The 14,160-nt window shown below is 35.3% G+C and overlaps 1 protein-coding gene across 1 annotated transcript in view; it reads right to left on the reverse strand.

Annotated features, from left to right (window-relative positions):
- Positions 1-14,160, reverse strand: part of LOC121303422 (A-kinase anchor protein 2-like) — a 143,892-nt gene that overhangs the window by 88,223 nt on the left and 41,509 nt on the right. The window contains exon 4 of the mRNA XM_041234128.1: positions 11,528-11,658. Within this exon, the coding sequence (XP_041090062.1) occupies positions 11,528-11,658 (131 nt within the window). The remainder of the gene's footprint in view (positions 1-11,527; positions 11,659-14,160) is intronic.

Below are 14,160 nucleotides of genomic sequence, written 5' to 3' on the forward strand. Positions count from 1 at the left end.
GATTTCAGATTAAATACATCTGTCTCTGTAAGGTCCCACAGTTGGGTAGTGCATTCAAAGCAAAGATACTACCATGAAGACCAGTGAGCTTTCAAAACAACTCTGGGATAAAGTTATGGGAAGGCACAGATCAGGGGAGGGGTATAAAAAGATTTCAAAGGCATTGAACATCCCTTGGAGCACAGAGCAGGCCGTCCTCCCAAACTGAGCAGCCGGGTAAGAAGGGCATTGGTCAGAGAAGCCACCAAGAGGCCAATGACAACTCTGAAAGACCTACAGCGTTCCATGGCTGAGATGGGAGAAACTGTCCATGTGTCAGCAATAACTCAGATACTCCACAAAAGTATGGAAGAGTGGCAAGAAAGAAGCCATTTCTGAAAAAAGCCCATGTAAAATCCTGCTTGGAATTTGCAAAAAGGCATGTGGGAGACTCTGAAAAGATGTGGCAAAAGATTCTGTGCTCCGATGAAACAAAAAGTTAACTATTTGGCCTAAATGCAAAGCTTTATGTCTGGCGCAAACCCAACACAGCACATCACCCAGGTAACACCAGCCCTACTGTAAAGCATGCTGGTGGCATCATCATGCTATGAGGATGCTTTTCATCGGCAGAAAGTTGGAAGCTTGTCAGGGTAGAGGGCAAAATGGATGGAGCTAAATACAAACACATCCTCGAGGAAAACCTCCTTCAGTCTGCAAAAAACCTAAGACTGGGATGGAGATTCCCCTTTCAGCAGGACAATGACCCCGAGCACGCAGCCAAAGCAACACTGGAGTGGCTTAAAAAACAAGAAAGTGAATGTTCTAGAGTGGCCCAGTCAAAGCCCAGACTTGAATCCGATTGAAAATTTGTGGCAAGACTTGAAGATTGCTGTCCACCAACGATCCCCATCCAATTTGACAGAGTTTGAACAATTTTGCCAAGAAGAATGGGCGAATATTGCACGATCCAGATGTGCAAACCTGATAGAGACTTACCCCAAAAGACTCACAGCTGTAATTGCTGCCAAAGGTGGTTCTACCATGTATTGACTCAGGGGGGTGAAACTTATCTAACCAAGACATTTCAGTTTTTTTTATTAACTGTTGTTTCACAATAAAAATTCTCTTGCTTCTTCGAAGTGTTGAGTAGATTGTGTAAATCAAAGGGAAAAAATCCTATTTAAATGCATCAAGAATTCAGGATGTAACACAACAAACTGTGAAAACGCCCAAGTGAGGTGAATACTTGCTGGCTGATCCTATTTTGAAATGCAAAAAATTTTCAAACATTTTCATTTACATTTTCAAACAGCAACAGCATAATTTGAACAGCATAAACCTTTTGCTAGTTTTATATTGTATTACTGAGCTTGGAGCTTTTAAAATACAGCCCAAACACAGCAAAGTGGTTTTAAGCGCTGACACGCAATTTTTAATAAACAAAGAAACAAAAACAGAAATAAACAAAACAAACACCTGGTTCTTTTTCGAGCACTAATTACACAAACACTGGCACACTAAACTAATACCGTGCAGCGAGGCTGTTTACCGGCTAAAAAAAAAAACACGCATAGTTTTACAAAATATACACCACAGGCGTTAAACTGTACCTTTGACTTTTACAACACACAGTCGGGCTCTTCACACAGCAGCCCGAGCAGATTGACTGCTGGCTGACTTCTTTAAATAGCTCGCGCCGCATCTAATTTACAATTTCCCAGGTGTGGACGATAACTAACAATAAATAAAATTAAACAATTAACAAATATAATGGAGACACACATTACTTTGGCAGGGAAGATTTTAACTCCCTCCCTGTCTGATTATAATTGTTAGAGTTATTTTGTTCTTTTCAGAAAATGTGCCTTTGCCCAAAAACATCACTACAGGGTAACAAATGAAGTGCCATGTTAAATTTCTCATGTGTTGCTAGATGGGATTGCAACAGAAGACACACAACCCAGGAACAGCTTCACACCCAATTGTAAACTTTAACGTAGCAGAGCAGTATTGCATTGTGAGATGTGCTCTAGAAACTCCAGTTGCATGGTTAAAAAAAGAGTCTATGGCACATGGACCATGTATCTGTAGCCCATACTTTACAGGTGCACAAGCATAGCTGTTATCTACAGATGACAAAATAGCAAGACAATCAACCAGCTAATATATATACATGAAAAAAATACTGTTTCTATTGGATTCATATTTGCTATGGTTTGCATGCAGATTTCCCACTTCTCTGTGCTTTATCATGGCAAATACTTTTTCACGGCACTATATATATAAGGTTCATGCTTGGTAAAAAGAGTATTGTACCTTCTTTTCATGCACCACAGATTCTTTAATGCATAGGATTCCATTTAATGTCACTCTAGCCAACTAAGTAACCAACACCCTGGTCATGTGACATTTCAGTAGTATTCAAGTGTATATTTTTAATTACTATTTGCATAAACAGTCAGGGAATGGCAATTTAAATGAGCACTTTTACAAGCTGGTACACAGAGCAATAACCTTTACTTTATTTAGTTCTGTTTGCTATGAAACCTCACCCATAGGCATAACTAGGCATAACTTGGTGAGCAGTTATAACAGTCTTCCTTCCATTTATTTTAAGATACCTTGTAGTAGGGTGCAAATATAGCCCGGGAACACTCCCTGTAGCTAATCTGAGTGCCAGGAAAGTTGTCTCTGTGCTTCCATCACTAACACTGCAAGGTTTAAACAGAAAAATAAATTTCCTGCGCAGCAAATCAATGACTGAAATGAATGTATAGATTATTCGGTTCTCTAAAAAGTTTCAGTGATCCAAATAACTGAAAAAAAAAAAAAAAAATCAAAGAAATCTATGGACAGAAGTTGTCGCGCAGCATCTAAAAATAATTAAAAGACATTCTATGTTGTATTAATTTTTTTAAGATCTTAAAGGTCAACCTGCAAGCGTGCAGGAAAATAAAATGACTTAAAAGAAATGCAGCTCAATGCAATCCGTACCAACTTTAAACGGCTGTTGAACCCCAAGTATGCTTAACAATTTAGATTTTGTTTTGAAAAGCTTTAAAAATGTCTACTACAACTGTTCTTTAAATATATATGCTTACTGTGATTCCAATTATATGGAGGACCTGTATTTTTTATACTTCTAACCTTCAATATACTTTGTATTTAAAGTTAGCTGGTAATACTCAAGACAACCAGCTGTTTCTGTAAGCAGACAGGACAAACAGGTGTCCATACGTGAGCCTACTGCAAAGTGGAGGCAGGGGAGTGGTGCCCACATAAAAAAAAAATATATATAATAAGTAAATAAATAGAATTCAATAGGACCATCCAAAAGTACTATGTTTTGTTAGTTATGTGCTAATCTGTGACTACCTTGGCAGAATTCAAATTCAGATCATAAGGAAATAGGTAAAATAACCTATACTTTCAAATTAAAGAAACAAAGCTAATCTGTGACTATAATGTCATATCATTATTTATTACATATACTAAGTCAAATATAACGTGGTGAACAATACACATATTATAAATAACCATTATCACTATATCTAAACTGATAATATATTATATATATTTATATATCAATATAAAACATAATATATATATATATATATATATATATATATATATATATATATATATATATATATATATAATATAGTGAATCTCAAGGCTATCTAGAAAGATACTACACTGATAAGCAGTATTTCTCGATAGGATATAGTTGGTTATATTTTCATGAAAATAAATTAGATATGCATGTCATGTATCTAAGAATATCTAAGATATTAGATATGGTTAACATTCTGTAGACCCAAATAACTTTTAGAACTCAGTTATCTATTGACAGAGTTGGAAGTGGAATGCCTCTGATAAGCCAAGAAGGTCATTCACAGATAAGTAGTTATCCTTTGTGTATTTATGTAACCAAAATTTACAACCATGCGCATTTTTTCAACACAATGTGCTAGTAATCATACAATGATTGCACCACTTCTTATAACATGTTTGAGACAAATGAATTAAAGAAACAAGCAACAAGATGCCCATTGTAGATTAAAATAGCAGCTCACAGTTAGGCTTGGATTAGATCATCTGTGTTGAGCTCTACAGCTATGGTCAAAAGTTTTGCATCAGCCTAATTTTGCTTCATAAAGTTGAATGAATATTTTCCACAAATCTTTTTTTGACACGCTATGCTAGATTTAATTCCTCTTCCTTTTGGGCTAAAGTTATAACCTCAACATTTGTAAATAATTAAAAGTTTAAAGAAAATATTATTGCAAGATTGCAATAATGAAAGAAGTGAAAGTGGACTCCAAGCACCAACTTTTCCTAATAATATCATCCTCGTCAAACAGAAGGAAGTGGTTCAATATTTAGCTGCCCTGAAGGTCTTCATTCAGATACGAGATTATTACAGCTTCTATGGAAAATTCAAAGTAAGAAATACCTTTAATTGAAACCTTTAAGGAATGGGGTCACAGAGGTTTTGCAAACACACATTTTCTGAAGAAAATCTTCTTTGCATCACCAACTGCTGTGCCACAAACCAGTAACTATATTGTCCACCATACAGACAATCAACACCAAAATTCAAACTCAAGCAGAATGTTACAGTCTAATCCACTAGCTTTGAAAAGTATATATTTTTTGCCAGGTTATGTGAGATAGCTGGGTAGCAATATGGTGTGCCTTTTTATTTGTAAATCTGCCATCAATACGTGCCAATTCGTTTTGTGCTCTCACACAAGACAAATTAATCAGAATTCTTAAGTGTTTGAGTTCAGCAACTTGGTATGGTTCTGACATATCACAGTTATCTTTAATGTATTCTTGCTGTTCAGAATCCCATATCAAGACTTTTTAAAACACAGGAACCCCTGTGTAGCCATTAACCCCTGCAACACTCTGCCCCTAGTGTACTCAAGAAATACAACAGTAGGAAATACCAATATTTTTTGCATTGAAAATAATTGAAATATATATTGAAGCCACGCTAAATAACGTGGTAATGCAGAAGACAGCTGCGACTGACACTTTGTTCAGTGGTCTGTCTCAGTTCCTCCTTGCTTCTGCAGATGGGTAAGTCTCAAGCCTCAGTTATCTCCAGGAGAAATTATATAACTTGTATTGACACATTCCTAGAGTCTAGGCGATATCAGACGAAGCCCCTTCACAACTGGGGGATTCTGGACAGGTCACATTCATGTTTCAAAAAGGTCAAAGAATAGACTAAGAAGTTTCTATTTAGCGTACACAAATATCATATGAAAAAAGATGCAGGAACTAGATACACATGGTATGCAGAAAATTCTAATCCACAAAATGACTGAAGCACTCTTAAAATATCACATAGTGTACAAGGGTCATCCATATTGTCAAAAAAGTGATTTAGCCTCTGATAGAGCAAAACAATCTAAGTAGAAATGAGCTTCAGGAACAGACACCTGCCATAGACACATCATTTTGTAAGCTTTAACAATAGTTTCACAGTTTTCAACACTGCTAATACACTATGGTAGGCTATACCAGAGTAAAACTTTATAAGGACCTGTATGTGTTCTTTAGCTGTCTTGTTTTTACCCAATCACAATCTTTGGAATGCTGTGAAAGTTCTACTCTTAAAAGCCACAAATAAGCAGCCTGCTCCTAGAGAACCCCATGTCTCTCAGGCAGAGTTGGCAGATACATCCTGTGGTGAAAGCACCTCCCTGTTACACCCCATTGGTGGATATGAGTCAGAAAATGTTTCTTCTTTAAATGTGGCAGGAAACAGCTTCATAGCATTCCCAGGACTAATGCCTCTGTAGTGGTTGGTGTCTGTCAATGTAAACCTGTTGTGGTCCACCTGTATGTACTGTATGCACCAAATTTAAATATAATTATTGATCTAACTCTCTTGTCTGTTTTCTTTAATTCTCACATAAAATTAATTTGCACCCATCAATCAACTTTACATTGATCTTCCAGCACAGACGACCAGATTTACTTAACTTTATATAACCCCAGAAATGATGTTATAATCACACTTTCTGTAATGACACCTGTTTTATATATTCCTTTTACTAATAAATGAATACATATATTTTCATGTTGCATGTCCCTGAAAGAGGAATCTATAAATTAAATGAAGGGGCATTTTTCATACAGCTTAATATTGAAGGAAATTGGAATAACCAGCTCATAATAAATGCTACCTACACAACTCTTTTTTTTTTTTTACAGTCCTTCAAAGAAAGAAAACAAATCTGCTTCGTGCCTTTATTTTTTTTTAAATGTAAAGGAAACTAACACAAATCTCAATAAGTTAGATTTTGCCTTTATTTAAGTACTGTAGTATATTTCCCCACTTAATAGTATATATGTACAGCTTATTGGAAGGGCAGAAGCTGTGGACACAAATGCTTTCTTATGTGAAGCACCAAATAGTGTTTGGCAGCAGAGAGGCTTGCAATCCCAATAACAAAGTAAAGCCAGCTGCAGACTGCTTCCTCATTATTCACACAGGCTGGCTGACTGATCGCCGGGATGAGATGCCAGCTTCAAAACAGATGTCAACTTTCATATATAAAAAAGGCATTACATATTTTTTTTTTTTTTTTTTTTTTTTTTTTTTTTTTAAGTATATTTCAGAACATCTATTAAGGGTGGGTAAAATGACAGCATAAAACCAGTTTTCATTTCCTGTATATTTTTAGAATTAGTTAAAATACCTACTGCATTTAGTGTATTAGTTATTTTTATTTTTAAATCCACAATTTAACAAACATGGTGCCTAAAATCTACCTAGCAAATATCCATATATCTTGCTCTTGGCTTCTTTGTTGCTACAAAATGTTTACTTTGTTTGTGCAATGTTGAGCAGTTTACTGAATGTAATAGCTCCACTGTATCCAATTGAAAGGCTTCACGCTAATGTACAAAACTGCATAGTAAAATTATTTAGTATCTTTTAAACAATACATTAGTATGCATGATGCGCTGTTTTTTAATGAGTGCTGTTTTATTGATAAAAACAAACTTAATTTACTTACCATAATTCACTAAACCCTCATGGAACACTCAACAGACAATACAATTACCCATTTCAATCATCAATTGGAATCCACTAAGTAATCACTTGTTGAAATGTCAAGTATCCCAATCACTAAGCACATTTGATCACACAGTATATTCATCTTGACTTCAGAAGGGTTGATGATTTATCAGGAATTAATATTAAGGCATACTTATGCCTCGAGTTTCATTGGCATGAAGTCCATCTATACTTATTGTTCTATACATATACAGTTAGATCTATTTAGAGGTGATTGCAGCCACCATTTAGTTTGTTTTCAGCATTCTGTCTTTGCTGCACGGTGCATCAGAAATGTTTATTTCAGAGTGGCTTTAATTTAACCCTTAACAGACAGTGGTCCACGTCTAAAAAACACCATATTGTTCCACACAATGGACAGTTTAAAAGAGACATCATATAAAATATGCAACACTAAACAATATTTGCAAGTGCAGATTACGTGCAGGCACTGAGTTAAGCACTGAACCTTGTGGCTCCACTGCAAACCAATATCTCTCTTCCTTCTTGGCATCTACTTCTGAAAATATTTTCTAGCAATATTCCCTTGCAGCTCTGACACAATGCACCACCACATTTTAAACATGACACACCCTACACTGTTGCCCACAAATATGGAATCACTATACATTTGTAAGTAAATCTTAAGCAGTCAAAATGTGCTGAATGACATTTGTTTAACTGCAATTTGATTTATTTTCCAGAAGATGTACTGAATTTAAAGGCCTACTCTATCCCCTGCATCCTATTTCCCTCTCCACACCTGACAGAGGTGGATAGTGTGCTGAATAATTATCACCTCAAGATGCATTTTTGAGCTATTTAGCCCAATGTTTTGCAAGTACAGCATGCATAATAAAAAAGTATGAAAAGCAACCATGCTGAAACATTCATCGCACACATATACCTGTTTAAACAGCCTTCATTACAGAATGTATACGAGTTTGTCATATGTGTGTGTGTGTGTGTGTGTGTGTGTGTGTGTGTGTATGTATTGCATCAGAAAGTTGAGTGAAGACTTTTACTTTTTTATATATTGTAATGTTGAGCTTATGAATCAATTGCTTTTCTTTAATAATTGATAAATTGCACAAAGATGTTGGACATTACACTGTATGTTGAATGATGAAAAATTACTTCTGCAAATGCAGTCTTCAGGATAGTCAACCACTGCTAGCACCCTTGGAGGTAAATAAAAGGGGGCATAGCAAGACCTAGGCAGTAGGGCATCATCACAAGATCATTACAATTCTCATAGGGCAGGGTGTCAATTAAGACAAAATATTCCAAAGATTTCTTTAAATCTTTAATGCCACCGATCGCTTAGTTGAATCTTGACTGCTCTCTTGACCATGGGTACTCTGGTCTCTTTGAGCTTTATCTTGTTACTGGCTATATTTCACACAATTCAATAACATTTGGGTAAAAATTAAACAGATAGATGTTAAACCACTGCTGAATGTTAAGCCATCTCAGATTCATCCAGCGCTGACTGTCCACTTCTGGCCGAGGAGTTGTTTGGATTTTGCCATTGTTTTAAGTTCCTGACTGAATAGCATTGCACACAAGTTTGAAATTCCAGAAATCACCTAGTATACAGTTAGTGTTTGTTGAGTACTCTTACAGAGTGATGTGTTCACAGACGGACTGCTACAAACTCTACTTGGGAGTACAGTGTCAGAACAAACAATGTCTTCTGTGGAGACTGTTACCAAAAAAAAAAAACTAAATACAAAACATTTTGGAGTGGCTCAAGTGATGGCAGAGATGAGAAAGTTGTGTGAGAGATGTTGTTCAGATGCAACTTCAATATTGATTTAGCAGCTTCAAGCAGTTCACTTATAGCAGCCATATTTATGGATATTCCCTGTTTATTTAAGTAGTTTCAAATATTAAATTACTATTGGAATAAATCATTGACTCAAATGCTTTGCAATCTAGATGAGGCCACTCCCTAATGTAATGTCACTGTTGTATATTCTTTGGCTCTCTCTACACAGTTAAGCCATGCATTCGCTGTACGTAGCCAAAAACATCAGTATTGCTTTGTGATTATTACATTTTATGTTACTGATAAACAACTGAAAAATATTATAATAATCATGATTATCATCAGATTTACGGATTATTATATATAATATATTATATAGTATTAAATAAAAAAAATACAAATAAAATGCTTTATATCCTTGAAAAAAAAAAAAAAAAAAAACTTTAAACATTGCAGTGCAGCATGCCAATACATTATTTGCAATAGACACATGGTATTTTCAGAAAAGTATTGTCAGAAAAGGAGAAAGACCATGTAGCATATATGGTTATAAAATGAAGCAAATACAAAGCCGTTGCATCAAACATGGATTTTATTCACACACACACACCTGACCGTGATCACGCTATTAATAAACCTGTGGCTTCAGCCTTAATTAATTATTTGATCATTTATTCAATTCACGGATCCAGCCACATTCCCACGTGTTTTGACAAGGAGAAATTGAACTCCCTCCGTCCCAACCCAATATTCCCCACACCAGCACATGCACCTGTGCACCAGAAGGGCTTTCACACTGTCTCCCTGCCACACTTGTCAAATATGTTATTTCATTTTTATACCCTAACAAACTTGTGAGGTTTGAGCTGTAACGTATGTGTTCCATATCATTTTCTGACCCATCTCCTGTTAGTAGTATAAACTGTTTCAGGCTTTTCATTAAAATGATTCATAGTCATTGCCAGGCACAGAACGCTGTGGTATTTTCTGCTGAAAATGGGCCTTGTGTTTTTATTTATTTATTTATGTTTGTCTTCATCAGCATTGCAGATAAAATGTTTACTGGGTGTTTTACATATTGAAAAAATATGAATTACGTATGATATGTAAATGGTTAATTGTGAATATACTGCATGCTAGAGAATGGATTATAGAAATGCCAGGACAGCTAATTGTAACCATGCAGGTCTGGAATAAATATAAGAAAAAACTACATTTAACAAGAATACAAATGAGTCTAATAATATGTAATATTCTGGTAACACTGAATGTGTGGCAAATGAAATAGCATCTTTTACCTCAGACTAGTCTTAGACTACCATACAAAAAAGAAGGTAGTTCAAGATTAGTGCTAACTGACCTAACTGAGCATGTATTAAAATCACAGTAAATGTTTAAATGGTTATTTTTGTTATAAAATTGTTATACAAAGAATATAGGTTTATTCCCTTGACTAATATATCAAAATAACCTTAGAGACATGAAGATGGATTACATACAGCCATCTTCACATAGAGGGGTAACAGTGGGGATTACAGACGTCATAGTGAGCTTATTCAACTATGTATTCCTTGAATGGTAATTGTGCATTCTGCATGTAAAATGTAAATGCAATAAAGACAGTAAATTAATGCCTAATTACATCGAAATAGTTAGAGCAGCACAATGTAATTAAATAGGCAGAGCCTTCTTTACAATACAGATGGCTGATTAGCACAAACATCTGGTAAATGTAATTTCAAAGAGAGGCTTTCTGAGCATGTGAGCAATTAGACCCAGGCGCATTTCTCAATGCAATGACTACTGTATGTATACTCAAATTGAACTCCAGCTGTTTTTATAATAAAAACTGAAAATCGACCCATATGAAGACTCAAGAGACTTCAGACCTTGTATTTGAATCCATAATAATTCATACATTTTTAAATGGCTATAGTTTTCTAGAAAGATACCATAGCACAAGACACTGAAAATGTCAACATATTCCCAATTCACAATCAATCATGACACAGTCTCTGGTAGTGTACCTGCACAATATGTAAGTAATAACCATGACAGGGTGTGCCGTAAGACCATTCTTACCACACTCCCCAGGTGTGTAAAGCAGATTGTAAAAGTCTTATAAAATATCAAAGCCCTTTTATTAGACCTTGTTCATTGCCAATGTTCTGTACTAAAGAACAAAAGTAGCTCAATGGTATGAGAATATTAATAAATCAGCAGTATCACAAGGGTAAAAACTAATATACACTGGAATTCCATTGCAGAAATGAGTTGTGACAGAGAGCATGGTCTATGAAACATCATTACTTTCTTTGATTTTCAACGAGGGCTGTCAACCAATATATAGACCAATTGGATTCAAATGCTTAGAGTTCTCATACATTGTTCTGAACAATAACATATCCCTATATTAGCCTGCATGTTAATTTTCTAAAGATTTTTTTTCTTTTCCATACTCCACACTTTTGATAAAAAATATATTGACAAACGTTTAGTCAGGTGGGCTTAATTCCACCTGTTTCAAAAGAACAATAAATAAATAAATAGCTAATTTAAAATGTACAACTGCAGCAATTCAATCAGTTTAAAAAAAAAAGCCTATTTCATGGGTCTGCATTTCTGAGTCAAATCCTGACCAGCTCAGCGCTCGTGATGTCGTTCTTAACTCATGGGAATTCGGAAGGCTGTACCTGTGGATGTTGTCCTCCAGTTTCTTCACCTTGAACTCGTCTTCCTCTGCCTGTCTCCTCCGGGATTCCTCCTCCTCTACAGTGTCTGCTGGAGCTCCCTGCAAAAGCCACCGCTCTCTCATCGCTTTGGACTGTGTGGGAAATGGAGAGGAGATGGAGGTTAGTTACAACAGTAGAAAACATGTAAGACTGTTGTTGGTTTCTACTAAAACAGTGTATTACAGTGTAATGACTTCATGCTGCTGTACTTCTCACTCTGGAATGCCATTGTAAACAGTATCATGGTCTCAAAGGGGAATATTTTCCTGGGAAAAAATATATTTTTATATAGTACATACTGTTTATTATATTTTTGTGTAAAAAAAAAGATGCTAATCTATAAACAGTACACATGTTCAGAGCTGGCAGCAACATGAGCTTAACTTTAGAGAGCTGTCAATGAGTGCATTTCTCTTTAAAATTCTATTCTAAGTATACACTGACATGTAACCGTGTCCTTGGGGATCCCTCTTCCTTCTAGTCCGGGATATGGCACTTTTCCATAGAAACAAAACTAAGGGACTGTAACAAACAAATAAAATAGTGTTCTGGAATGTCATTTACTATTTTTGTCATCACGTGTAGATGCTAATTAATGTGCTAATGTTAGACTTAATTTGTTAAGTTGGTTTTAAGGTAGTGTTAATATTGTGGTTCTTTTCCAGTTTTACCAAGTCACTCTCATAATCTCAATTGGTTTTACTTGGATAAAGAAATGAGTATTGTTATTTTTATGAACCTACATTATAGTGGAAGTTGTTTTGCTTGGCATATTTTCAGTTGGGGGCAGCTCCATGGGAACCAGAACCTAGTATTTCTAAAGTGATGAAGTATAACCCCTATCAGAATGGTTTATTTGTTCATTTTGTCAGGGGACACATTTTAAACTGCAAAATGAACCCTTATATCTTTTTTTCAGGGCAGCCATCTACAAATGGAAACATTCACTTTTAACACATGTTCTCTACATTGCCCATAAATGTTATACCCATAAATATAGTCACAGGTATTTTCCCCATTTACTATATATGTGAAGAGAGCAAGAAAAGTTGCAATAAGACAGTGGTCTTCTCCAGTTCATTAAATGTCCTTTCATTTAGCTGCCTTTCCATTCTGTGTTGATCATAAAACAGATGTTCTAAATGCATTTTATAAAGCACAGAGTTAGAGTAGCATCATGTTTAACATCACAGCAACCACTTCCGTGAGGTTTCAATGCGTTTTACACTTAATAGCAAACAAACAAATAACAGATGTGCTGCAGAAGCCTCTGACACAAGCAATGGGTTCAATTTCCTATAAAATATGAATGTGTGTTTCCCATTATTACCACATCCAAAAATGACAAAACTAAAGCCTACGAGAAGGTTAAAGGCAGATAGTCTCGGAACTAGGGGGTCAGATTACAACAGACTAACAAACCCCTCCACAAGAGAGAAAGTGGCAATAACTTTTTATTGTGCTATACATATACATCACTGAAATAGTTTTTCTTAATAAGTTACACTGTGTATAAAATAAAATATCTTACTAACCTGTTGAGGCTGTACACAGACTAAATAGAACATTTGTTCCGCCATTTTAGAATTGTCTGTGAACCTGTTTATAACTAGATCAAATGGCACAGCCTGTAACTTCATCCCCCTTTTTCTGCGTTGTGTAGTCCACAACACTATCAGTAGAGATGGCTTTAAATTGTTATAGGTTAACAAGCCTATTACATATCAATGAACTTTTAAGCATGGTATAAATGAACCAATATATTCTGAATGGTAAAGCAGGGCTTAAAAGAACAGAGGGCATTTTGCTGTTCTATTAACAAAGAATGAATTACTCCAAAACTTTTATTTTTATTACACCAGTATACTGTGGACAATCACATCCAGTTTCTTATAAGTATTGTTGGTTTACATAAAAAAATAAAGGTTTAAAGGATCACGTAACCATATGAACAGCAAGATCTTTCCTCTGAGAACAGGTTCAGTCAGTTGACGCCCACTGTTGAACAAACATTCAATTTCCTGGTCATATTGTCTGCTTTCAAAAGCACCCACCCTATGTTGTTATATCTTGATTTTCCAAGGGCTGGTATACTGTGACATGTTCTAATCCCCTCTCTGTATTAATGACAAAGGGTTATATTCATTTGATGTAAATGGATTTACAGTATAACGGTGTTTGTGAGTCTCTTTAAAAATCTACCAGTATATATACCAATTGAATATTGCTCAAAGACTTTCGCTAAAATGTATTTAAAAAAACAACACATTTGCTGTGTCTCTTAATGAATAAATAAAACAATAACTATGATAAAGATAACTGATGCTTTTTTAGTATTGTATGCAGTGTTGTTAAAATTGCTAATGAGTATCACACTTTTTGTTATTTGGTGCTTTTTAAAAACTGCTGTAAGGATGTGTAACAAAGAGCGAAGGAATTCACAATGTTGACCCAAGGGACTTTTTCGACCTAAAAAAAGAAACAAGGACCATGGGTCACAAATGGAGATTAGATAAAGGGGCATTCAGAACAGAAAATAGAAGGCACTTTTTTACACAAAATTGTATAAATTGTGAGAGTCTGGAACCAACTCC

Source organism: Polyodon spathula, chromosome 2 (assembly GCF_017654505.1).
Source record: "Polyodon spathula isolate WHYD16114869_AA chromosome 2, ASM1765450v1, whole genome shotgun sequence".
NCBI lineage: Eukaryota > Metazoa > Chordata > Actinopteri > Acipenseriformes > Polyodontidae > Polyodon > Polyodon spathula.